Source organism: Gadus chalcogrammus, chromosome 16 (assembly GCF_026213295.1).
Source record: "Gadus chalcogrammus isolate NIFS_2021 chromosome 16, NIFS_Gcha_1.0, whole genome shotgun sequence".
Classification (NCBI taxonomy): Eukaryota; Metazoa; Chordata; class Actinopteri; order Gadiformes; family Gadidae; genus Gadus; species Gadus chalcogrammus.
In genome coordinates this window covers 30,180,117-30,208,101 of record NC_079427.1, presented here as the reverse complement: position 1 = coordinate 30,208,101, position 27,985 = coordinate 30,180,117, and the positions used below count along the sequence as shown (strand labels likewise).

The 27,985-nt window shown below is 44.8% G+C and overlaps 2 protein-coding genes across 4 annotated transcripts in view; one reads left to right on the top strand and one right to left on the bottom strand.

Annotated features, from left to right (window-relative positions):
• Positions 1 to 1,736, bottom strand: part of LOC130405903 (uncharacterized) — a 26,426-nt gene extending 24,690 nt beyond the window's left edge. For all 3 annotated transcript variants that reach the window (XM_056611206.1, XM_056611205.1, XM_056611207.1), the window contains exon 1: positions 1,414 to 1,736. The gene's annotated coding sequence lies outside the window, so the exon portion shown is untranslated. The remainder of the gene's footprint in view (positions 1 to 1,413) is intronic.
• The window catches only part of zgc:153039 (uncharacterized protein LOC767698 homolog), a 111,004-nt gene that overhangs the window by 47,454 nt on the left and 35,565 nt on the right, over positions 1 to 27,985 (top strand). The window contains exons 7-9 of the mRNA XM_056611203.1: positions 21,525 to 21,682; positions 21,842 to 21,924; positions 24,821 to 24,945. Of these exons, the coding sequence (XP_056467178.1) occupies positions 21,525 to 21,682; positions 21,842 to 21,924; positions 24,821 to 24,945 (366 nt within the window). The remainder of the gene's footprint in view (positions 1 to 21,524; positions 21,683 to 21,841; positions 21,925 to 24,820; positions 24,946 to 27,985) is intronic.

Sequence of the window (27,985 nt, the reverse complement as noted above, 5' to 3'; positions counted from 1 at the left end):
AATGTGAATACGTTCCTTGGAAGACAGATTTTTGGCAGTCCATCAGCGAACAGAGGGAGTGGCTGAGAACGATGACGTCTAGGTCGCGCGCCAGTATCAGTCGTAGTCAGAGGAAGACAATGGAGAAGGATACGAGAGAAGCTATTCGGTCTGTTGTGGGATCGCTGCCGAAAATCGATCATTTAAAGCCGGAGCAAGAACAAGCTTTGCTGAGTTTTGTTGGTGGCCATGATTTTGTGGCGCTTCTCCCCACCGGGATCGGGAAAAGTTTGATTTTCCAGCTCCGTTCGTGGTGAATGAGCCGGTCCTGTCGCATGACATACGTCACGACCAAGCTCTATGCGATTGGTTATGGCAGATCCAGAGTGACACTGGGCAGATCCAATACTTCAACAGACACCCGCCTCCAACTGAGTCAACGTTTGTCAATTGAGCAGTTCCAGACCTTCTGTACAAATGAAATGAAGTACAATGGTCTGGTAGGACCAGGCTACCGCAGGTCTGCTTCTTCTCCTAAGTTGCATTGACACATTACTGCCGCCAATAGTTTGGGTTTGGAATTGCATCTGTGATCGTTGAATTCTCCGGTATTTCTTCTCGTCAATTGGTTGAAGGAACAGGGGCAGGGGCCAATAAAATATCAGCAGGGGCCAGTGCCCCTGTGGCCCCGCCCCTAGAACCGCCACTGTGTGTGTGTGTGTGGTGTGTGTGTGTGTGTGTGTGTGTGTGTGTGTGTGTGTGTGTGTGTGTGTGTGTGTGTGTGTGTGTGTGTGTGTGTGTGTTAGCGTGTGTACGCGTGTGGTAGTGGGCGGCTCGAAATCAAGGGCTTGGTTTTAAATAACAAGGTAACCTTTTACGTAGGACTTCTAAATTACCACCTTCCTCAAATTGTAGTTCTACAGAGAATCCTAAAAGGCAAAGTCGTTAAAGCTGTGATTAAAAGAGAATGTCAGGTAGGTGTGTGTGTATATGTCTGCGTGTGTGTGTGTGTGTGTGTGTGTGTGTGTGTGTGTGTGTGTGTGTGTGTGTGTGTGTGTGTGTGTGTGTGTGTGTGTGTGTGTGTGTGTGTGTGTGTGTCTGTGCGTGTGACACGTTATCAGAATGCTTGGTCTAGTTTAAAGAACTGATCAGCAATATTGGAAAAGCCACTTTCAAGGAATACCTCCAAACCCCAAAATGGGATAATTAGTTGATAAATTGCCCGCCCGTCGCAGCCTGAAATGGGGCAAGAAAAACAGTTTAGTTCAGTGAGTGGAGAGCTGAACTCTTTGAGCCATTTCTGATATACTGTAGTGTAGTCGATTACAGGTCAACCTCATCAACCACTTCATTAAGAGGTCCATCTGCTGGACTGTGTGTGTGTGTGTATGTGTATGAGTCATCTGATTATATTAGTTGTTTAGTTGTTATTACCTTTTTTCTTGTGTCAGCATTCCCTCTTTGGGAATTCCCTCTTTTGGAAGTTTCCCGTAGCTGATTCCATCGTGGAGTTATTCATGAGAAGGAATCGAACTGGGTCTATTGGCCAAACCATGCAGAGATGTCCACTATCGGTGAGTCCACTCTGCAGACCGGGCCGGTCCGGGGCCATACACAATGTCACGTACTTGTGTAAGTAAATACTTAAAAAGTGAGAGACTAAATCAACCTCAAATAAGAGCACTGAGATAATGCAGAGGAGTGAAAGCAGCCCAGCGGCCAACGTGCCGTTGGGCCTGGGGAGACATCCCACTATCTGTCTTCCTCCCTTCTAACCGGCTATCAGTGGGCTCAGCTCGCTGGCGTCCGCAACGCCGTCCAGCCCTGGTGGAGGGGGAGAGGCTCTGTTGGTCTCCGCCCCATCCCGAATGCTGTGCTAGTGTGATATGTTTGGAGGAGGAGGAGGCTGGACGTGGGGGGTGTGCTGTATGGCTGTTAGATAGGACCAGTCTATTAACCCTGTGTGACCACCTCCAAGCCGTGATGGATGGCCATGTGGAAACTCTTACCACCCCATGTCCACTTCAAAAGTAGGGGTTCCAATGGAGTTTGTGTGTGTGTGGGTTTCTCTTTGTGTGCATGCGTGCGTCTGCATTTGGGGAGGAGGGGGGGGGGGGGGGGGGAGCTGGCTGTCATGTGACTGATTTGGAACAGCATGGTAGCAACACTGACCCATTGCTCGTTTCCCTGCTGTGGAATAAACAGTGTCCCTTTACTACAGCAACACTTAATTAGTCAACCATAAGTGTCACACACACACACACACACACACACACACACACACACACACACACACACACACACACACACACACACACACACACACACACACACACACACACACACACAGAGAGGGTGTACTACAGGGTGTTTGTCTGTCTGTGGTTGGTTCTATAGCTGATGTTGCCTTAATTAGGATATATTAACGTTTGGCAAATTGCCTCACAATGTGCCTCTTCATCATTTTCATCATTGTAGGAACCAGTGATATACTAAGTAGAGAGAACAGGACCTCTCTGTCATCCTGATGGGGAGGGAAAGGGACATAGAGATATAATAAATAGATAGAGCAGGATATGTACTTCATGGGGAGGGGTAGAGTAAGTCAGGGACATAGAACAGTGTTGCCGCTCTCTCCTAATACTGACTAATATAAATGTTACATTAAACATTATATAAGCCTTTTTATATTGATGTAATATATCAGACTTTTTTAAACTTAACTTTATATTTAAAGACACAAAGTTCCCAAGCCGGTCTCTTTTGCAGCCACTCCCCCTCCCAAACTGGCTCCCATGGCCCATTAAAGGGGCCCTCTCGGATGCTCCGGGGGCCGTTTTAAACAGGCTCAAAGTGGACCGGGTTTCACATACACACTCCCTCTCCTTTATAATACCTCCATGTTCAGAACACCAAACTGGAGTACCTCTGAGGGGCCGCGCCTGAATAGCTTATGTGTGTGTGTGTGTGTGTGTGTGTGTGTGTGTGTGTGTGTGTGTGTGTGTGTGTGTGTGTGTGTGTGTGTGTGTGTGTGTGTGTGTGTGTGTGTGTGTGATCGTGTGTGCGTGTGTGTGTGTGTGTGTGTGTGTGTGTGTGTGTGTGTGTGTGTGTGTGTGTGTGTGTGTGTGTGTGTGCGCGTCCCCCCTCAGTGTACTGTGCCTTAGTGACCTGTGGGCTAATCCGTCTCCTTTGCATTCATTACCAACTTGATAATTATATGAATTAAAATCTGCTTCTTTTGTTGCGCTATCTCTCACATGCAGCTTGCCTTGCGTGTGTGTTTGTGTGTGTGTGTGTGTGTGTGTGTGTGTGTGTGTGTGTGTGTGTGTGTGTGTGTGTGTGTGTGTGTGTGTGTGTGTGTGTGTGTGTGTGTGTGTGTGTATGTATGTGTGTGTGTGTGTGTGTGTGTGTGTGTGTGTCTCTGTCTGTATGTGTTATTTACACCCCACCCCGAAGTTCTCTCGAGTCCACATAAGCTTTTAATTAAAGCACCCCCACCACCCCAAAACTTTCCCCTAATTTACATTCCTAGTTTTCATCAAGTTGCGATGCTTGATGGTGAATGTTTTCCTCCCGTTCCCGGCCTTCCACTGGATGAGTGTTCCAACTCCAGAGGAACACACCTACCTGTAACCCAACTCTGGGAGACTGCTCTGTGTCCTAATGCTCCTCTGGAGTCCAGTCCTGTCGTCTGCCCCAATCCTCCATCAAATATCTATCTATGTAAGGATGTTTGTGTGTGTATGTGTGTTTGTGTGTGTCAGGGTATGTGTGTGTGTGGGTGTGTGGGTGGGTGCATGTGTGTGAGTGTGAGTTTTTGTGTGTCTGTGTGTGTGTGTGTGTGTGTGTGTGTGTGTGTGTGTGTGTGTGTGTGTGTGTGTGTGTGTGTGTGTAAGTGAGTGTGTGTGTGTGTGTGTGTGTGTGTGTGTGTGTGTGTCTATGTGTGTGTGTGAAAATTGTGAAAGTCAAATAATCCTAAATGAAGACAATAGAGGTGACATGCAAGGGAACTCCAAGTGATCCCATTATCATCAATCATTCACAGCACTGCAAACGGAGTAACAGAACGGCACTAAAGTCTTATCAGACGGTTCTCTGAGTTAACCTGGTGCACCTCACACTGGTGCTTCTGTTACACCCCCCCAAACTCCTTCATACATCTCTTCTGCTTGAAGCTTTTCTCACTCTCTCTCTCTCACTTGCTCTCTCTCTCTCTTGCTCTCTCTCACTTGCTCTCTCTCTCTCTCTCTCTCTCTCTCTCTCTCTCTCTCTCTCTCTCTCGCTCTCTCTCTCTCTCTCTCTCTCTCTCTCTCTCTCTCTCTCTCTCTCTCTCTCTCTCTCTCTCTCTCTCTCTCTCTCTCTCTCTCTCTCTCTCTCTCTCTCTCTCCCCCACAGTACCAGCACCACAGCCCCATCTCCCTCCCTTCCTCCTTCCCTGTCTTCCTCTTCTCCTCTCTTCTCTCATGCACTGTCCATCATCTTGCCAGCCAATGATTGCTTCTGTTGGTCACTCCCTATCTCTCCTCTGCAGAGATCCCACTTTCCCTTTTCTGCCCACCCCCTGGTGTGTGTGGGTGTGTGTGCTGTGTGTGTGTGTGTGTGTGTGTGTGTGTGTGTGTGTGTGTGTGTGTGTGTGTGTGTGTGTGTGTGTGTGTGTGTGTGTGTGTGTGTGTGTGTGTGTGTGTGTGTGTGTGTGTGTGTAATGGTGTGTTTGTGGACGGAGGGTTACAAGTGTGGCGCCAATGGCCAAGTCACCATGGCCCTCATGAGTAGAATCTATTCTAGGGTGAGGAGCGAAGGGAGGGAGGAAGGGAGAGAGGTGTTGAGGGAGGGTTTGAGGCTGGGAGGGAGGTGGAGGGATGGAGGTATGGAGGGAGGGATGGATGAAGGGATGGATGGAGGGATGGATGGACGGATTGATGGAGAAAAGGAGGGATGGATGGAGGGATGAAGAGAGGGATGGGAAGAGAAGTCGTGGCACGCAGGAGAGTGCACACTCACAGGGGACTTGTTAGCTATTGATCCCATTTAATAACCCTTAGCCATGGTCTAACCGCTTAGCCCCCCTGCCTCCCCTGAGAGCACTTAATATGCTGTCTCTGTCTCCATCCCTCCCACTCTGTCACTCGGTCCCTCACTCCGTCTCCCTCCCACTCCCTCCAGCTCCCTCTCTCTCTCCCGCTCCCTCGCTCTCCCTCTCGCTCCCTCTCTCTACCTCCTGCTTTGTCTCTCTCAATCAATTCCAGCTCCTCTGCCAGTATTTGGTTGTATTTGGTGGGTGAGGGTGGAGGTGGAGGTGGGTGGAGGGTGGATGTGGGTTCAGAAGTGAAAGTGGGGTTGGGGTTGGAGGTGAGACTAGTGGAGGTGGGTGAGGGTGGAGGTGGGGGTAGAGGTGAGGGTGGAGGTGGGCGCAGAGGTGAGTCTGGAGGTGGGAGTAGAGGTGAGGATGGAGGTGAGGGTGGAGGTGGGGTTGGAGGTGAGGGTGGGGGTGGGTGCGGAGGTGAGACTTCAGGGCTCCTGTTTAGCAGTCCTATGGAGCAGTCTCCGTACCGCCTGGGTTTATTCTCACCTGCACCCAGAATCCATCTCCAGCCTCCGGGAAGAGGAACCCAGGGATGGTCTCAGGTGACCCAGACCTCCCAGTGGCCCACTGGGGACCCAGTACTGTCCCAGTCCCCCTCTGTGAGGGTGACCTCACGCCATTACAGTTGACAGTAGAACAGCGATTAACATTGTCTTGAAATGACAACAAAGGCAGCAAGAGGTTTTCTTTATAAACACAAACACACGCACACACACAGTTCTATTGTTCTTTTCTACTCTCAAGAACTGCAAAACACAGCAAATTAAAAAAAATGAATCAAAAAATATCTAATGTAAAAAATATACATTATTACAGCGGTGATGATTCATCAGAACCACAAACAAAGTGAAATGATGGATTGAAACATGAATATGATTGAAGACACAGAATGAGGACATAAATAATATGATAATATATAAATAAGGCGGCTCAACAGTGACTGGGACAACAGTCCTTCATGTGCTCTAAACTCACCACACACTACCCTGGATTACACAATCTCTCTCTCTCTCTCTCTCTCTCTCTCTCTCTCTCTCTCTCTCTCTCTCTCTCTCTCTCTCTCTCTCTCTCTCTCTCTCTCTCTCTCTCTCTCATATACATTTGCATTGCCAAAGCAGGTGAACAATAAAATAAATAGCATTATAAAATAAAAAGTAAAAAGGTCAGGTATATAGTATAATATCTAATATAATAAGTATAGAACGTTAAATACAAAATATCTATGCATCAAATGTTATACTATAAAAGTACTATAAAAAGTAAAATGTGCAATATTACAAAAATTACTTTATCGCATATAAACATATAAATTAAAGATACACTCTAAATACACAGTATTTACATTATGGAGGATGTGTGCAATAGTGCAATTATTTTGTGAAAAGTGAGTCCAGGGGGATGAGTCTATGGGGAGTTTGAAGTCCTTCTCTAATCACAACAGGTGAAGAATCTTGCTGCTGCGTTTGCAAATTGTTGTATTTCTCCCAACAGATATGGCAGTTTGTGTGCATCTGGAGTGTCTTTGAAGTCCTTGCATTACTTTGTAATCCGTGGGAAATGTGTATTCCTGATGTCTTCGTATGACTTGCAGGAAGTTAGGAAGAGCAGTTCTATTTCTACTTGGTTGTGTGTGCAGTGGGAGCACAGTCTGTCTTCTTTTGAGAGCCAGGTCTGTCTGTGGCGTCCCTTCTCAATGGCCAGGCTGTGTTTGATGAGTCTGTCACTGGTAAAAGATTTCCTCCGTTTTGGGTCGGTAGCGGTGGTCAGGTATTCAGCCACGGTGAAGTCGCTGTTAAGGGACAAATAGCAGGCCAATTTACCCTGGTTTTTGGTGGACTCTTTGCAATGTGCCAAATACTTCATTTTGTTTTCTTATAATTTGAGTCCCAGGACAAGCTGGGGACACTTTTCTGGGTGTAACTCTCTGTGGAGCCTTGTTGTGGAGTGTGTTGTTAAGGTGGTTAAAACATTTTAGGGCTCTCTTCTGAATTTTTATAACGATTGGATATCGTCCTAATTCTGCTCTGCATGCATTATTTGGTGTCTTTCTTTGGACTTTTAGTATTGATTTGCAGAATTCTGCATGAAAGTTTCAATTAGTTTCTTGTCCCATTTTACTAAATCTTGGTTGGTGAGTGGGCCCCAGACTTCACAGCTGTAGAGTGCAATGGGCCCTATCACTGCATCAAATATAATTGGCTCCAGGGTGTGTGAGTGTGGATGGACGGCCCGTGGTGATGCGGTCTGGGGGGAAGGGGTCTTTTTGGAGTGAGGGATCCTCTGGGGCGAGGGGGCGGTCTGGATGAAGGGGGCTTCTGGACGTGGGCTGGGTAGGATGCCCATGGCTCTGCTAGTCCTGTGCGATGTGTTGGGCTGGCGGTTGAGCGCAACGTCCTTTAGTGTCTTTGCAAAGGTTTGGACCTCTGACCTGTAGATGTGTACCTGGTCGTAGAGGCTGTGCTGCTCCTGGGTGGGGTGGTGTGCAAGGAAAACGTTGGGTTTCAAGGCACAGTCTTTTGATATTGAGGCATTCACCCTTTGGATGAGAACAGGGTGGAAGTATTGTCTGGGCAGCAGGGTAGAGATGTACACTTTTGCGTCAGGAAATGTGGAGGCAGCTTTCTCCATCACCCTCTTAAGGGCTGTGGACTAAGGCTGGGTAAACGATTATTTATTAAACGATTAATCGGGCGATTATTTTATCGATTAGTCGACTAATCTAATGACTAATTGGACGATTATCTATTTTTCTGTGGCTCGATTAATAAAAACCATAATGTATCTCAAATAAATACCAAAAAATTCTTAATAATATACTTTATTTAATACGGAACCCGTAAAGGGACATGAAAAAAATGTGTGCGTATACTCTCTTGCGCTCCGCCTCCAACTACGAGATGGTTAGTTACATCTTTCCTGCTGTCGGCTCCCAGACCGAGGAGCACAGGTGATACATTCCCTCCAGGGCCGATGCTTTCTCGGGGGCATGACCCTTCACTTTGACCGACAGTGAGTCTGCTTATAGGTCGGAATATGATGGAATGAAGCGGCCACCGATTCTTGACAGGCTGGGTACTTTATTCTTACACACAACCGGACTCGTTCATGACTTCACTAGACTGACACGCACGCTATCACTCGCTCTCCTCGCTCGTCCACCTACTCGCTGACGACACACACACACACACACACACACACACGCACACACACACACACACACACACACACACACACACACACTGCCAGTGATATGCGCACAATATTTCCTGTGCTCATGAGCATAGGCGTCGATTACAGGGGGGACATTTCCCCCCCACTATTTCAAATACGAATTTTGTCCCCACCAGTTTTAAAAATGTGCAAACCAATTGCGACTGAAAAAATCCCCACATACTCAAAATCGTTGAGTCTAAAATCATGCGATAGGCGCGCACAAAGACATAATTTATTAGATAGGCCTACCTAATAAACCGTTGGAACACACAAGACCGGAACCTATAGCAACGCCGGTAAACAATCCCCGAATCCCGAGAAGCCCAATCCCTATGAGCTCCCCGCGCTACGGCCATCCGGAGGCACACAGAGCTTTTGGCCGTGATATTATCTACAATTATATTATATTATATACTACTATTATATATAGAGCTCCGAGAGTCGCAAACGGCAACAATCACTTTCTCCTCCATGCTGCAGTACACCCCGGACTGCACTGCGCTGAGTTTGATGGTTGAACGCTGATTGGCTGTTACGTTACACATGTCACTCAGTGGCCACGCTGTTGAACGCTGATTGGCTGTCATCACCCGAAATTCGTGTCAAAGTTGAAATTTGTCGCGCCACAAATCCTCGTGAACGCGCTCGCCTGTGCACGGCGAAAGTGTGGCGCGACAAATCAAAAAAATTTGCCCGATACGCGTCTATACGTTCACTTTGTATGGGATCTTGTCGTCCCGTTGCGTTTGGTGTGAACGCACTTGAGAAGTTTCAAGACAGACAGCCAAAATTGACATTTTTATTCAGAAAATAGCCAGTCCTTTTGCTTCCTATAAAAAGCATGTTTGTGACACTGGATATCGATATGGATACGTCATCTAGCCTGCATGTGGAGGGCCACATAAGGTAAGAAATTGGTTTACGTAAACTTTGCTGCTGGTTCTGTTTGCTTGTGAATCGTGATGACCTGGCCAAAGGTTACCCACGGTCCAAAGCGATTGTGATCTGATTCTGGTTGGTGCTCCAGTTAGTATGCATCGTATATATAGATTGCAGCTAGTAGCAGCTACACACGGTGCGATTGCTATGCCAATGTGGTTATAGTTGGTTTTGTCTGATTGAGATATGTGACGACTTGGAGCCTGGTAGGCCTATCCTGACATAAATATGTTCTCGCATAACCTGTGTGATTATCCTAAACTGAAGGGGATTTTATTTGCGGACAATTTTCTTATGATGTTGTAACGAGTGAAGTCTACAATGGTCCTTCGCAAGTGTTTACTGGTGGTCAGGATTTGGCAGATGCAATTCTCCTCTGGGTGCTTGTATTTTTCTTCTTTTTTTAATGCAGCATAACATATGCGGTAACCCTTCCTTTTACAGTCCCCTAATTACTAGGTATTTACCCGGTACATACATGGTAAGTTATAGTGAATTACTGGGTAATTACCACTGGTATTAAGTAGGTAAATACAGAGGAATTATCCGGTAAATTATAGTGTATTACTGTGTAATTACCACTGGTAATAAGAAGGTAAATACAGAGGAATTACAGCTGATGTACCAAGTAAAACCTCCACTATTACCCATCAACTCAACTAAGTAGTGTGTAGTTGTAACTGTTTTAGGTTGGTAATAACTCAGATATTGTGTACTTCCTAGGAAATTAGGCAACCAATTCTTAGAAACACCTATTATCCAAGGTTTATGTTGGTAACAGCCCAAATGTAATGATGTACTATCTAGAAATTAACATAGCACTTTCCAATAAAATACTTTTTCTTAGTTATTATTCGTAGCTACACCCATTTAGAAAGGGTTTATTCGATTTACCACTATGGAATTACTTACCTGGTAACAACCTCTGCAGGAACAGTTTTCCTCTAGTGTTATGGTACATCTTCTTAAATACTGGGTACAAAGCCGTTTGTTTCCATGGTATTACCAGGTTCTTACCATATCATTTATAATAGATACATTCCATTATCCATGCAGTCAACACAAACTTGTACCATGTACGTTCTGCGACGTTACCAAGTAAAACACGACAATTTACCCAGTAATTAAGCTGAAACTGTACTGTAAAAGGAAGCCTCGTTTGTTTCCATGGTATTACCAGGTTCTTACCATATAATTTGTAATACATTATTCCCTTTTCCATGCAGTCAACACAAACTTGTACCATGTACGTTCTGCGACGTTACCAAGTAAAACACGACAATTTACTCAGTAATTAAGCTGAAACTGTACTGTAAAAGGAAGCCTCTTTTGTTTCCATGGTATTACCAGGTACTTACCATATAATTTGTAATACATTATTCCCTTTTCCATGCAGTCAACACAAACTTGTACCATGTACGTTCTGCGACGTTACCAAGTAAAACACGACAATTTACCCAGTAAGTAAGCTGAAACTGTACTGTAAAAGGAAGCCTTGTTTGTTTCCATGGTATTACCAGGCTCTTACCATATAAGTTGTAACTGGTTATTCCCTTTTCCATGCAATCAACACAAACCATATATGTTCTGCAACATCGTTCACCAGTAGTTAAGCACTTTAATTGTTGTTTTAAAACCCCAAACCACTGTTGATGAAAGACATATTAAAATTAAACAAAATCAAAGGCTTATCTTTCAAACAATGCATATCTCACAAACAGGCACTGAACACTGAAGAAATCGGACAAAAAAAAGAGCCGTCCACATCAACTCAATTTAAATGTTACTGATGGTGTTTTCATAAAACACATGACTGTGTTATGGCAAGTGACCACAAGGAAGACTGCTTCAACCGCTACAATTTGAATAAGTGGTGAATGCCATGCAGCAATCTGCCTATGGGAGCATCTTTGTGGTCATTCGCAAACCAATGATTCGACTCGATGAATGAGAGATGACTCTTTAGTGTCTTTTCTGTGAGGTATCCCTGCAGTCTCCACATCTGGGATTTGAAGGCTGACCAAGACCTGACCAGGTACCTCCAAATCTCCCCTTCAAGAATCAGAAGACAAGAAAATAAACATTAGGACTGTCAATTAATGAACATTTCTAGAACATGTAGAACTCAAGGATTATTTAGTTTATCAGTTAAGAAAGGATGCTGGAACTCTGGCCATTGTGTTTGGTCATATTGAAAAGAGAAAAAGGCATAGCCATAAATACAGTTAATAGGACGGGAGGGGACAGGCAGTTAGCTCCGGTTAGCCCTTTAGCATCGAGCTAGCGGAGCTTCTGTCATTCAAATAACTCGGACATGTTGTTTAAAACCTATAACACCCAATTTATTAAAATATCCAGATTTAATCGGGCTCTCTCCCATAAGTACAGTTAATAGGACGGGAAGAGACAGGCTCTCTTAGCCCCGGTTAGCGCGATGCTGAAGAGCAGCTCTACAGGAGAATGCCACCTCAACAGGTGCAAGTTGGCCTCCGGTTTGATATTCGCCGGATATTCGGTTTACCACCCAATCGGATTCATCAACATAAGTGCAATTCATCACGGGCTTAGTATGTTGCGGACGGTTTAGGACACCGTATCGCGAAAAATCACAAACACATGTTGTCGCCATCGATGTCTGCAACAACGTCATTTACGTTCTCTGCCTTGGCTGCTACCTGTTTTAGGGACCGTTAACAAGTTACACTCACCGACTGGTGGCAGAGACGTTACCATGGAATTGTTTCTGGAAATAAATCATATAAAATAACATAAAAATCACTAAAAAATACATTTTGTCACCTGATTGTAGTAGTAGTTTCCAATGGTGGGCTGCTACTTACTGCAGGTAACTTTGCTAATATATTGCATTATTGTTAAACAGGATGCAATTAATAATTTCAAATATAGTTTGGTAGATTTTTGTCGAATATTAAACTATTAACTGCATTATGATTAACTATATTGCAATATATTTGTGTGATTAATTTCCTGAAACAATTTCATGGTAACGTCTCTGCCAACAGTCGGTGAGTGTAATTTGTTGACGGTCCCTAAAACAGGTAGCAGCCAGAACGTAAATGACGTTGTTGCACAGACATTGATGGCGACAACATGTGTTTGTGATTTTTCGCGATACGGTGTCCTAAACCGTCCTCAACATACTAAGCCCGTAATGTATTGCACTTATGTTGATGAATCCGATTGGGTGGTAAACCGAATATCCGGCAGATATCAAACCGGAGGCTAACTTGCACCTGTTGAGGTGGCATGCTCCGGTAGAGCTGCTCTTTAGCATCGCGCTAACCGGGGCTAAGAGAGCCTGTCTCTTCCCGTCCTATTAACTGTGCTTATGGGAGAGAGCCCGATTAAATCCGGATATTTTAATAAATTGGGTGTTATAGGTTTTAAACAACATGTCCGAGTTATTTGAATGACAGAAGCTCCGCTAGCTCGATGCTAAAGGGCTAACCGGAGCTAACAGCCTGTCCCCTCCCGTCCTATTAACTGTATTTATGGCTATGCCTTTTTCTCTTTTTAATATGACCAAACACAATGGCCAGAGGACCAGCATCCTTTCTTAACTGATAAACAAAATAATCTTTGAGTTCTACATGTTCTAGAAATGTTCATTAATTGACAGTCCTAATGTTTATTTTCTTGTCTTCTGATTCTTGAAGGGGAGATTTGGAGGTACCTGGTCAGGTCTTGGTCAGCCTTCAAATCCCAGGTGTGGAGACTGCAGGGATACCTCACAGAGAAGACACAAAAGAGTCATCTCTCATTCATCGAGTGGACTCATTGGTTTGCGAATGACCACAAAGATGCTCCCATAGGCAGATTGCTGCATGGCATTCACCGCTTATTCAAATTGTAGAGGTTGAAGCAGTCTTCCTTGTGGTCACTTGCCATAACACTGTCATGTGTTTTATGAAAACACCATCAGTAACATTTAAATTGAGTTGATGTGGACGGCTCTTTTTTTTGTCCGATTTCTTCAGTGTTCAGTGCCTGTTTGTGAGATATGCATTGTTTGACAGATAAGCCTTTGATTTTGTTTAATTTTAATATGTCTTTCATCAACAGTGGTTTGGGGTTTTATAACAACAATTAAAGTGCTGGTGAACGATGTTGCAGAACATATATGGTTTGTGTTGATTGCATGGAAAAGGGAATAACCAGTTACAACTTATATGGTAAGAGCCTGGTAATACCATGGAAACAAACAAGGCTTCCTTTTACAGTACAGTTTCAGCTTACTTACTGGGTAAATTGTCGTGTTTTACTTTGTAACGTCGCAGAACGTACATGGTACAAGTTTGTGTTGACTGCATGGAAAAGGGAAGAATGTATTACAAATTATATGGTAAGAACCTGGTAATACCATGGAAACAAACGAGGCTTCCTTTTACAGTACAGTTTCAGCTTAATTACTGGGTAAATTGTCGTGTTTTACTTGGTAACGTCGCAGAACGTACATGGTACAAGTTTGTGTTGACTGCATGGAAAAGGGAATAATGTATTACAAATTATATGGTAAGAACTTGGTAATACCATGGAAACAAACAAGGCTTCCTTTTACAGTACAGTTTCAGCTTAATTACTGGGTAAATTGTCGTGTTTTACTTGGTAACGTCGCAGAACGTACATGGTACAAGTTTGTGTTGATTGCATGGAAAAGGGAATAATGTATTACAAATTATATGGTAAGTACCTGGTAATACCATGGAAACAAACAAGGCTTCCTTTTACAGTACAGTTTCAGCTTACTTACTGGGTAAATTGTCGTGTTTTACTTGGTAACGTCGCAGAACGTACATGGTACAAGTTTGTGTTGACTGCATGGAAAAGGGAATAATGTATTACAAATTATATGGTAAGAACCTGGTAATACCATGGAAACAAACGAGGCTTCCTTTTACAGTACAGTTTCAGCTTAATTACTGGGTAAATTGTCGTGTTTTACTTGGTAACGTCGCAGAACGTACATGGTACAAGTTTGTGTTGACTGCATGGATAATGGAATGTATCTATTATAAATGATATGGTAAGAACCTGGTAATACCATGGAAACAAACGGCTTTGTACCCAGTATTTAAGAAGATGTACCATAACACTAGAGGAAAACTGTTCCTGCAGAGGTTGTTACCAGGTAAGTAATTCCATAGTGGTAAATCGAATAAACCCTTTCTAAATGGGTGTAGCTACGAATAATAACTAAGGAAAAGTATTTTATTGGAAAGTACTATGCTAATTTCTAGATTGTACATCATTAAACTTCGGCTGTTAAGAACATAAACCTTGGATGATAAGTGTTTCTAAGAATTGGTTGCCTAATTTCCTAGGAAGTACACAATATCGGAGTTATTACCAACCTAAAACAGTTACAACTACACGCTACTTAGTTGAGTTGATGGGTAATAGTGGAGGTTTTACTTAGTACTTCAGCTGTAATTCCTCTGTATTTACCTTCTTATTACCAATGGTAATTACGCAGTAATACACTATAATTTACTGGATAATTCCTCTGTATTTACCTTCTTATTACCAGTGGTAATTACCCAGTAATACACTATGATTTACCATGTATTTGCCGGGTAACTACCTCTGTACTTACCTTCTTATTACCAGTGGTAATTACCCAGTAATACACTATGATTTACCATGTATGTACCAGGTAAATACCTAGTAATTAGGGGACTGTAAAAGGAAGGGTTACCACATATGCTACCAGCAGCCCTTGCTCGTCTTCAAAAGGCTGATGCTCAGTACCTCGTTTCATTTCGTACCCCCTTTACAGTCTGGCATTGTTTGTCTGGTAAACTTTGTTGATGTCAAGATAAGTGTTAAATTGCCAACACTGTTCTTTGTCCTGTTTGTATTAGTATTAGGCCTACATATCCCGAGCCAATACCCTGGTGTTTCCAACGCCGTTTTGCAAAACAAGCCAAAACACAAACTGTGGTTTTCAACTTTTATTGTTCGAATAGGATCTTCATAGGGCTGGCCCGAATGCCATTTTTCAGGCTTCGAATACTCGTTGGTTTTTCCGAGCGAATATTCGAATACTCGTTCCAGAAAAAAACACCATCAAAAACAACATTAATAATCCTTATATAGCCTACTCCCTGGAACCGATGATGATAAGCATTTTGACAGTATCTGCATATTTTGTTGAAGATTGAGTAGCTTTTGAACGTTAATTAGTAGGCCTAGGCCTACGTAGGTCCTTAGTCCTTAGTTTTTCCCCGTGAAAGCGAACAGCTGTTGCTCCGTTCCAAATCAGCTGTTCTCTGCCGTCTCAGCCCTTACGGGAGCTTTTCAATTCATCATGGAACGTGCATCTTTTCAGGGAATTTGTACAATAAATCCATAACAAATACCGAATATTGATTGTCTTATGTGTCCATATTATATCCATTATATTGACCGGGTATTCCCAAGACGCTCACGCTCTGCAGCAAGCCAGTCACAGTTGATTGGCGCGGCGCTGTACAGCGAACGTATGCAAACAACTAAGCTAAGGTTTTAAGTATTACTTTCCTTCCAGAGATCCCGCTAATGTTGTGTTATAAAGTAGAGGGAAACAAGATATCTATTCTTCCTCCACCTCTCTCGCTTCTCTGCTTGGTGTCGCTGACGCTTATAGTTTGCCTCCCTCGCTCTGGTAAAGTCACGTAGGATACGTGAAAAAAAAAAAATAACGAAGCTCTGAATACTGATTTAAGCTTCAAATACTAATTTTCCGAACCAGTAATCGAATATTCGAATAATTTCAACACCTGACAATACACTGTAGAGCATATTGTAATGCAGCGTTGAATGGATGAATAGCTTACATAAGGGTACACAGCACTTTTCAGACCACACTCAAGCTTTCAGACCTCACTCAAGTATGGTTATTGTCCCCACCACTTCTAAAAACAAACTGACTCCCTTGCTCATGAGATACTTTCTCGTGCGCACGAGATACTTTCTCATGCGCACAAGATACTTTCTCGATTGAGATGCTCCAACATTGCTGTCGTGCTCTTGTGATATGCCAACTCCATTTGGCAAAGAGTGCAAATCACAACACCTTTCCGTTTAGGACTTAACTTGAAGTATTTCCATACCTTTGATGATTTCGTGCACGGACCTTTTCCTTTATTGTGACTTTCGTCCATTTCTCCGTCGAAAATCGTCGACGAGGGAAATTTGACGTCGACGAATTTTTGACGTCGACGTCATCGACGCGTCGCTACAGCTCTACTGTAGACACACCTTCCTTGCTTCGAAGGTCGTTTGTTTGTGCCTGCGTGGATTATCATGTGGCTGGGCGACCCAAGCTTGTCCTCGGTCAGCAACTCCAGTGCATGTTGGGTGTTCCTTCATCTGAGTTTAGCCACTCTGTGTTTGAGTTTCTTCTCCTTTATGTACCTCCCATTTGAGTCTATGAGGAGCACAATCTGTGGGTTTTGTGTCTCCTCATTGGATGTGGGGGTATCTTCGGGGCATCTGGCAGTAGTGTTGTTTGGGGTAGGTGGGGTGGAAGGCAGCTGGTCTGTTTCTGCTGATGTGTTGGGGCTGTCATCAACCTGTTGCTGGGGCAGGGTCTCCTCAGGGGAGGTGGAGGGCACTCTTGCAGGTTGCTCGTTGCAGCTCAGCTTCCTGACTTCCTCCATAAGCTTCTGAACCACCTCATTCAGCTGGCTCGTCTCTGCTCTCCTTGTCTCCTCTTTGTCTTGGAGTTCTCTCAGTAGGGTCCAGAGAGCAGACATGTCTCTTTCTCCATTCTTGCTGTGTGGTAGGCTGGACTTGGGTCTGTGCTGATTGGAGGGTGTTAAGCTCTTGCTCTAGCTCAACTTGCCTTATCTCCATCTGGGTGAAGCGATCCCTCTTTTCCATGAATGAGTGGTCCATCAGGTGAGGCTTGTCTGTTGCATCGTTCTGAGGGGCTGTGTCCAGTCGGCTTGTGGTTGGGGGGTCGTCACCAGCTTGGGCTTTCTCCTCCTGTGCTCTTTCTTTGATCTTTGAAAAGTCTTGTTCTAGGAGACTGAGGTTTCCCTGAATCAAAACTGTGCCTTTCTTGTACAGTTGAACAGTGGTTGGCTCATCATCTGGGTTTATTTTAAGGGTCCATCTTCCACTGAAGCCCTCTTTCTTAGCGGAGGGGTAGTGTGCCCTTATGGCCGAGTGCCATGCCTTGGGATTGTCCGTATGTTAAATTAAGTTGTTTGTATTTCCATTCTTAGGGCATTCTGCATACATTGGCCCTCATTTATCAAACAAACGTAGAAATGAGCGCAAATCTGAACGCATGATTCATCTTACGATAGGACCCACGTGAGATTTACGAAACCTTCGTATCACACCAATCCCAGCGTACGAAGGATCTTGGTGTTGATAAATACGGCGGCTGAGATCGATCGTAATGAACGTGACACGCCCATATAAAAGCACGTCTTCAGAAGTCTCGCCCCCAACTTTTACGACATGGAGAAACGTCAAACGGTAAAATAGAGGAATTTTTCCGAGACCCAAATGGAGACGCTCGGGTCACTGGTGGATGCGAACCGTCTGGTTTTATTTGGTAGCCTAAAAGCTGGCATTAAAGGCCAGCAAAAGAATGCTATATGGAAGGAAATAACTGTTGCAGTGAATATTGTTTCCAATGTTCGTCGGGCTACGGAAGAGGTTTGTTAATTAAATTAATTAAATAATAAATTAAATGTACAACTTCTGTTATCCAGCTTAAAACATTTCACATATATGCTATTGTTTGCATTCCGTTAAAGTTATTTAATTCCGAATAAGGTGAAGAAAAAATGGTCCGACATGAAGCTCATCACCAAAAAACGTGTTGCGGCTGTGAAGCCGACCAAGCAAGAAACGGGAGGAGGCCGGTGCAGTGCGACTGCAGCGTAACTCACCGAGATGACTCTGACCATGTAGTGCGCCCTGATGTAGACGATGCCCAACGTTGCTATTTTGGAAAATAAAAGAATCGTGCGTGCCCCCAGGCCATCGGGCTACCATGTTCAGGATTGACATTCTGGCATCGCAAATAATCTGAACATTAACTGAATGGTAGCTTTTGCGGTTGATGTACGCGTAATCATTAATAGATGGTGGCTTCATACGCACATGGGTACAATCAACCGCACCAATCACATTTGGAAACATAGCAATAGCATAAAAATCCCGTTTGATTCCAGTTTGCTGATCGTTAGTGTATGGAATTTAATATAACGTTCAGAGAGGGACAGTATAGCTGCCAAAACTGCTGGCATGGTTCGGATACTTGGCTGGGAAATACCAGACCTGTCCCCGATCTCCCGCTGAAAGGTCCCGGTGGCCAAAAACCCCAAGGTAGAGCACACCTGCACTGGCACAGGTATTGCGTTTAGACGCCTAGTTTCTCGCCTTAACTGTGGCTCCAAAGCATTGCATAGCTCCATCAGGAGATGCCTTGGGAGACGAAAACGACTCAAGAGCCATTCATCGCTCTCCATAAAAAAATCGGCGCGGTCTCGAAAAACTCTCTCTCGTCTTAGACGTGCGTTGAGGTCCTCTAACAGAGCCAGATCTGCCATCGCTGCGACTCGACCACCTATTTGGCAAAGCTCCTGTTTATATAGACAGCTGAATAAACATTTCACCTGTCACATTCTAATTATTTTCATAGCAACTGTTTTTAATTAGGGCTGACTTGATTGTAATTGTTTGAACGGCTGGGCTAATTCCAATTTATTTAGTAATTAATACAGATGTGCAACATGGGCTACTTGTGCTGCACTATTCATCAGTGAAATACCCGTGTGTTGCGCCAAAAAAACTTGCGTACACGAGCTCAGACCTGACGTGAGATTTCATCGCAGCCTGCGCTCACGTTCAAATTGATAAATGCCAAGCTCAACGTTGAAATGAGCGTAGATCCATTTTACGCACGTTTTCTGTCGTACGCTCGTTTGATAAATGAGGGCCATTGTCTCTGGGTTGCTTTTGATGAGCTCTTCTTTACGTTTTTTGCGTGCCCCTCTGTCTGTCTGTCTGTCTGTCTGTCTGTCTGTCTGTCTGTCTGTCTGTCTGTCTGTCTGTCTGTCTGTCTGTCTGTCTGTCTGTCTGTCTGTCTGTCTGTCTGTCTGTCTGTCACTCATCTTGCTACTGAGATGTATGCTGTGACTATACTCTCTCCTTTTCCCTCTGCCTCCTCCTCCACCTCCTCCTCCTCCCCTTCCTTCTCCCCCTCCCCGCTTCCTCCTCCTCCTCCTCCTCCTCCCCCTCCCCCTCCCCCTCCTCCTCCTCCTCTTTAAATGAAAAGCGGTGTCATCCGGTTCTGAAATCCATTGCCACACGGAATACAGCAGGCAAAGGCAACTTCATTTGCGGCTAAAGCGTATTATTGCTCCTGTGATTAAAGCATGCACAAATCCACACCCACACAGGCGCGTGTGCTCACACACACAGCCTCGCAACCATGTACTATACAATTCTTCATTTCTGTCAGCGCTTACGACGGCTTTGTTTTGGAGGGGCTGTTTTGAAATGTCAAGGTTTTTTTCGAGATTTATTCTGCACCTGCCACACGTCAGAGAAATGAATAAGCAGTGCAAAAGTTTGACCCGAATCATCATTCACACACACACACACACACACACACACACACACACACACACACACACACACACACACACACACACACACACACACACACACACACACACACACAAACACTGGTATTCCCAGAAATTCCCATTATTCTTTTTGTGATTCAAAAATCTCCCATAGCAACAGTTCACATGCACACACATTCCGTGTGTATATACTTGCACACAAAATGAAAGGGAAATGTATGTTTATTAGAGCATTAAACGTTATTTGGTATTATGAATGTGTGAGAAGCTCTGATTAAAGCAATGGTTCATAAACTTTTGACTGCAGTGCCCACTCTGTAAACACACACACACACACACACACACACACACACACACACACACACACACACACACACACACACACACACACACACACACACACACACACACACACACACACACATGTGAATGTGCACATAGAAAACAAAAGTCTCTGGCATTCAAGGGTTAACTTAACTTCATCCCTGAACATTTGTCTTTTAGTGAGTGTATGTGTTTGCGGGTGTTTATTTGTGTGTATGTATAATTATGTGCACATCTATTTATATATCACAGTCTTTATAACCTCATAAACATCAGTGTGTGTCAAATAACATTAAAAACCGGTGTGTGTTCTTGCATGTGTGTGCGTGTGTGTGTATTGGTGTGCGAGCATGTCAGCGTGAGAGTGTTCTATGCCCAAGTCTCTCTTAGTTCTCAGAGGAACAATAGTGCGCTCAGATATTTGGACGGAGCGAACAATTCTTAATAGAGCCATGATGATAAGCATTAAAACCACTGGACCTGAAAGAAAAGCTGATGAGACTGTTAATTACAATGGAGCGAGAGAGAGAGAGAGAGGGAGAGAGAGAGAGAGAGAGAGAGAGAGAGAGAGAGAGAGAGAGAGAGAGAGAGAGAGAGAGAGAGAGAGAGAGAGAGAGAGAGAAATCTCAATGGCCTTTTAACACTTGTGCAGCTGTATATGCGTGGGTATGTAAATAAATGTCTAGATTAATCGATGGGTGGTGGCTATAGATGATGGAGGTAGTTAGTTAGGAGTGTGCACTGAGAACTAAATCTCATAATTATTCCATCATCATCCACACAATCAAACCCTTCTTTTTTGTAAGATTATCTGTCTATCTCTTCTTGGCTTCTTTGCTTCTTCAGGGTTTTCAACACACACACATGTGCAAGCAGAAACACACACACATGCACACACACACACACACACACACACACACACACACACACACACACACACACACACACACACACACACACACACACACACACACACACACACAGACACACATAATGCAGAGCCAGAACCAGCACTAGAAGCAGTACTATTTCTTTAAATGCTGGAATAGTCTGCATCTCCTCCTCCATGTTCCTGTATTTGGAGTGACAGGACCCTTTAGAATGGCTGAGTGACAGGACAATGGAGCGCCTGAGCCGACCTCTTCAGTTTTCTACCTGTTGTAACATAGCGTGTCCTGCCTCTGAGGCATGTCTATACATCATAACATTAAGCTGCACTCAGCGCTACCGTGAGACAGTGCAGAGCCAATCACTTGATCTATTTGCTAATCCTTCGATATTTATTGTAACTTTCATCCCAAGTGCTTCCATGTCTGAATGGATGTCCAAGCAGTCAGTCAAGTGATGTTTGTTGTGTCCTGTTGTGTGTGTAGTGTGCTTCTCCAGAGGGACTACAACTACCTGAGTGACATCAACGTGTGGCACCCCTTCGTCACCGTGGGGGTCTACTGCTCCACGCTGTCGGCCGCCATGAGCAGCCTGATTGGGGCCTCGCGCATCCTCTATGCCCTGGCCAAGGACCACCTGTTCGGTACACCCCCCTGCCCCGCTGCTCTCACCGATTGATTTAAGTTCATCCATATATATATATATATATATATATATATCCCTGTCTCTTTCCCCCTGTCTCTCTCCCCGGCTCTTTCACCCTTTCTCTCTCCCTGTCTCTCTCCCTCTCTCTCCCCTTCAGGTAGGGTGTTGTCTCCGGCTAAGCGGACGTCCTGCGGGGGGAACCCCTGGGTGGCGGTGCTGCTCTCGTGGTTCCTCGTCCAGGTGAGGGAGAGATCCTACCACCTGCACAAGTTAACCTGCAGTTAACTTGTGTGTGGGGAACAAAGTCACAAATCCACCTGTAAACAATTGTAATTACATGAGTATTTGACTACGTAGGCAGAGTAGCGGGTGTTACGTGTGGTCAGACGAACACCAGAGGGAAGGTCAAGTCGATTGCCAGAGTCCTGAAGTCCCACCACACATCAGTCAGATGATGCCCTTTGGTCCTCCAGAGTTGGATGTAGAACCTGATAGCAGAATGATAAGGCTGAGAGACATAATTTCCTAGGAGTTAGGAGGCATCACACTCATGTTCATTGATTGGATCTGCTCTGTACGTTGCATTACAAAGAGCAGTTCAGCTGCATAAGTAAAAAGAGGGAATGTAAAATCGATTTGCCCCATCATCTCCCCGAGCAGCTGCTCTTAAAGGGCTTTGAGATATAAAGGATAGTGAGTGAGAGTGTGTGCCTTTGAGTTACAAAGAAACTGCTAAATAGCATGGTAAAAACCTATGGGAGTTTTCAATCAGGAACAGATACATTATAATAATTTGCATGCAATCAGCTAACCAGAGAGGCAATGGCCGTCTTTAAAACCATTAAGCCGCATGTTGCGTACTTCACAGCGAGGGTGTGTGTTTCACACAAAAGCAGGTGGGTGATTCGTATTTCCCCTGAGTGAGTCTGATGGCACATATATACCAATTAAGTGTTCGTTCATTTACATGGTGAATGTTTTATGCAAGAGTACAGCAAAATTAAAATGAAGTATTTGTTTTTTACCATAGAAACCACAGATGATCTTTGGTCTCTGGTCCTGTATGGGCAGGTCAAATGGTCCAACCACAAATGCATTTGTGGAAATGATAAACACGGGAGTTGGTGTTGCTTGATTAAAAGTACCGCTCTACTCAGTTGAAAGCGTGAAATGGGGCTGTCTGTGCTATTGTGTCTTCAAGTGTACTAGAGGAGGCCAATTTGTTCAAGTGGTGTAAGTAGAGCTGTTTACTGGGCTGTGCAAGGGAAGGTATGAATGAATGCAACGAGAGCGAGAGCGTCTGTCACTCCATCTATTCCGTCCTTATCGATGCAAACTATTTCAGACTAAATGCCTGTCCAGGGTAATCTTTGACCCTACTTTCTCGCTCTCCGTACCTCCCTCCCTCTCTCCATCCTGAGCTCCACTAGAGGAGTGGAGGAGGAGTAATTAGAGGGGAAACTGTTAGCCGTGCCGCCGCCGCCGGAGATCAATGGGTCTATATCGCACCTCGCTCTCCGAACTCTCATTCTTCAGCTCTCTCTCTCTCTCCTAGTGCCATTTAAATGATTCACGGATGACAAAAGCCTGATTGTAATCTCACCCCGTGTTCCAACAATCTCACACACTGCAGGATTGAATGGAAAAAAAACATATTGGGATGTCATGGGGCCTTCGGGTCAAAGCAATGTGTCTGTGTGTCTGTGTGTCTGTGTTTGTGTGTGCCTTTGTGAGTGTTTGTGTGTGTGTGTTTGTGTGTTTGTATGTGTCTACTCTGTGCATGTGTGTCTGTATGTGCATGCGTACGTGTGTGTGATGTGTGTGTGTGTGTGTGTGTGTGTGTGTGTGTGTGTGCATGTATGTGTGTGTGTTTGTGTGTGTTTGTGTGCATGCCTGTGTGTGTGTGTGTGTGTGTGTTGTGTGTGTGTGTGTGTGTATATACATATGTGAGTGTGAATGCCATTGATTAATCATAAACACACACACAGACACATTGCATAATGCAGGTGTGAAGTAACCAGGGTGTATGGGGAGGGAGCGTGTCAGTGATTCTGAGATGGGGACAAGGGGAAGGAGGAGGGCAGGCTTTGATGGCGGCTCACCTCTTCCTCACCATAGGAAAGCGTCACACACATCTCAATGTGGGATTCAACCTCTGTCCTGCTTCCACCACCAGAAGTCAGCAGTCTGAATCCCGTCTCTCTCTCAGTTTAAGTTGAGCGACTGGGTGAGCCCACGTTTTCATTAAAATTAGGAAATGAGTGCAGTGTTGCTCTCCATATATGCTCTCATATCCTGACAAAAGAAGAGACTCAGCACAGGCTGAGATCTAGAGCGTAGAGGAAGAGAGAAATACATTCACATCCACACAGACACACACACATATGCACCAAAGGCACACACACACACACACACACACACACACACACACACACACACACACACACACACACACACACACACACACACACACACACACGCGCACACACACACATAGGGACGTGCAGGAACGCACACACAGACACACACACACAGAAACACACACAGGCACACAAACAGATTAACACAAATGCACAGACATTCAGGAACACGCACAGACACACACAACATGCGGCGTAACTGTGTCTGACGTTGGCCTGTGTCTGAGTTAATGGCTAATTGATGCTCTGGTAGAGCAACGGTCTCATTGGACCGCCGAGAGCTCACTGACTTTGACTGCCAGAGGACGTATGTCTCTCTCTCTCTCTCTCTCTCTCTCTCTCTCTCTCTCTCTCTCTCTCTCTCTCTCTCTCTCTCTCTCTCTCTCTCTCTCTCTCTCCCCATCTCTCTCTCTCTCCCCATCTCTTTCTCTCTCTCTCTATCTCTCTCCCTCTCTGTCTCTTTCTGCCCTTTCTCTACCTCTCTCTATCTCCCTCTCTCTATCTCTCTCCCTTACTCTCCCCTCTCTCTATCCCTCCCTCTCTCTCGCTCTCTCTCTCTCTGTTGTTCCTCGCACTGACTGCTGTTTAGTGCATCCAGCCCCTCAGTGACAGGCTGTTTCTCTCCCTTCCTGACCATGTGTCCCCTCAGTGACAGGCTGTTTCTCTCCCTCCCTGACCGTGTCTCCCCCCCTCCCTGACCGTGTGTCCCCCCCTAGTTGGTGCTGTTCGCGGGGAAGGTGAACACCATCGCGGGCATCTCCACCATCTTCTTCCTCCTGGTGTACGCGGCCGTGGACCTGGCCTGTCTCGCCCTGGAATGGGCCTCCGCGCCCAACTTCAGGTAAGGACATCACACACACACACACACACACACACACAGGCAGATACACACACTCACAGCAGGTGGCGTGACGAGGTGCACCGACAGTGGTGTTAGGACACACCCTGTGCTTCTGCTTTTTTATGATCTGAGTATTTTTTGGTGTTGACAGCTGGCAGATTTTGCCGGCCCCCACAATGGAGAGGGGCCAAAGAAAAAATATGTTTTTTCATGTGTGTTTTATGCACATAAGTGGATTATGCCTGCTGGTTTTGTGCAGTGCGCAGTGTGTAAAGGTGCTGAAAGCCAATTGAAACTCAATCATCGCAATTCAATGTTAACTATGGCAAACAAGTATAGCCGCAGATTGCAGTGTAGAAATGTAACTTTAAGCGACAGGATTAGCAATCGAGCTTATCCAGAAATCTATAAAAAAGTGATTCAACAGTGTTTCAGCGCAAACAAAAGTGTAACTATAAAGGTCCGTAGGGGAGAATTGGCCATGGAGTCAGGGTGTTGATAAGGTAACAATGATACAATCTGCTCCTCTGTGTTTCCACTTTTAAATCTGCTGTGTAACAAAAAGCTGAAAAAAGGATGTTGAGAGCTGCTGTTGTAGTTCTGCAGGAACCCAGCGCCAGCAGCCACTCACCACCGGATCGACGTGCGCATGTACGTTCCAAGGGTTAGCTCATTCTTCAGTTTGCCTGCCACTTAGTTTGTTAGTAGCCTGCCTGAAACAATATACCTGTTCTCCTTGTCTTCCTGGATGACCAGCCTGCCTGTCCACCACGCAGCCAGCCAGCTCTGCCCAGTTTGACAGGAACAGCTGTTTATAATGTGACTTTTTTGCTGCCTGTTGTCATTAGAGGGGAGAATCCTAACATGCTGTGCGGCCCGAACGTTGGCTTTCCATCCTTGGACCAAACTGCAATCAACACTCAGCTAGTGCATAGCTCTGTTAGCATTAATTGAGGATTAAATTTACTTAAAGGATGCTGATTAGAATCATCTGAATGCTGTGGTTGTGGGGCAGTTGGGTCTTGAGGATTTGCCTCAGCCATTGGAAGCCAATGCTCTTGATGGACGGCTCCTAGACAGAATAACATCTAGAAACACACCAGTACACCTTCTGTTGTCAGGTAACCACCAAGAGGACATACATGTCTATGTAATAAATTCCCATTGTGTTCCTGTTGTTCTTGGTTATCCGTGGCTGATGAAACATAACAGATAGATAGATTGGGCTTCTGCCAAGGTACTTGGTTGTTGGAGCACATTTTGCCATGCCATGTGTCCTCACCCTGCTCTGCCTCCGTCTCATCATCATCATCACATTTCCCTCTTGGCGCATTTAATGGCCTTGGGGCGCTCATGCTAGCACTCTGTCTAGCACTCGCTGAAGTTCGCTTTTATTCATCATCGTCCTCCTAATCTGTTGGGCGTCTATCCCCAGAGTCCTTTCTGTCTTATTCCAAACTGTCTTGGACGCTCTGCGATCGAAGAGCACCTGTTTTTGCAATGCCGAGTTATCCATGCGGCAGACATGGCCCATATACTTCACTTGTTGGATGAAACAGAAGTCACGTATTGGACGCGTCTTGGTAATTTGACGCAATCTTTCGTTCGATAACTTGAAGCTCCAGTCCAGAGATGTTTCATCGTGATTTTGGGAGTCTGTTTCTGCTGATCGTCGACTGTGACTAGGTGCATTCTTCCTCTGAAATCCCCCTATCACCATCTTCCTGAGGAAACCATGCCAGATGACTTCAACTTTTTTCAGTTCACCTTCCAAAAGATGCCATGCTTGTATACTATACAAAAGACGCGATCGTACGCACATTGTTAGAAATCGTATCCGAGTGTCCAGTTGTATTCGCTTGTCCATGAGGATGTGTTTGAGTTCATTCCATTTCTCGAAGGCGGAGCTCATTCTTGCGTGAAGGAAGGAACTGGTGTTATCTGAATTTGTGATAGTATATCCGAGGTATTTAAATTTCCTGACATTGTTGATCTTCTTATCTCCCACAGACACTATGCTTTCCTTTTCCATCAAAGCTACATCAGCATTAAACACCATTGTCTCGGTCTTGTCATAGGACATCTGTAGCCCAAAGCGCTTGAACGTTTTATCATAGATGGTCAATATCTGCTGCAGTTCATCAACAGAATTTGCAAATATACCCTGGTCATCGGCATACAGTAGCTCAGTGATGTTGCTGTTTCCATGGGCTGGTGCTTTGCTCCGCAGCTCCCTTGGTGATACTTCATTTGGAATGTTATACTCTATATGGAAGCCTGTTTCCGGGATAGTTGTTTGTACTTCTTTCCGTGCGGCTCTTACCACAAAGTCCATATAGATGTTAAATAATGGCGGGGACTCAAGGGCCCCTTGACGACATCCAACAACAGTTTCAAAGAAATCCTTTCCACCTTTAATACATGCCTTTGTGCCTGTGTAGAGGGCTCGGAGTATAGCTGTTAGTTTAGGGCATCTTAAACGGATGTCTGGCCCTAGTCAGGTTCGTTATCAAGGACTTTTAGGCAGCATGCCTCTGTCTTCTTTGTCTCTCGGGCCAGTTTCTCCTATGTGTACAAGAAGACCAAAGTCTCCATCTGGGCATAGACTTCAGAGGACTCAATAACATAACAGTAAAGAACAAGTATACTTTGCCTCTCATGAACTCAGCTTTGGATTCTCTCCAGGGGGCCAAGTGTTCACAAAGCTTGACCTCCAAAAGTGTACCATCTAGTCCGGATCCGTGAAGGACACCAATGGAAGACGGGCTACACCCAGGGTTCTAAATTAACTTTTTTGTTGGTAACTTTCTACAGTTACCAGCCAATCAGAATTTCCACAAGCCACATTTTTTCCTATGAAAATAAGAGATGAGTGCCGCTGAATGAATTATTTTTACATTTTGTTAACACAATCCAAGTACAATACGTACACATACAGTACATGTATACAACAAAAATAGAATTTATTTTTCATTTTGATAATTTCAGAACTCTACCGCATCACATTTCTTCAGCACTCTCTGAACTCATTTGTTCATCT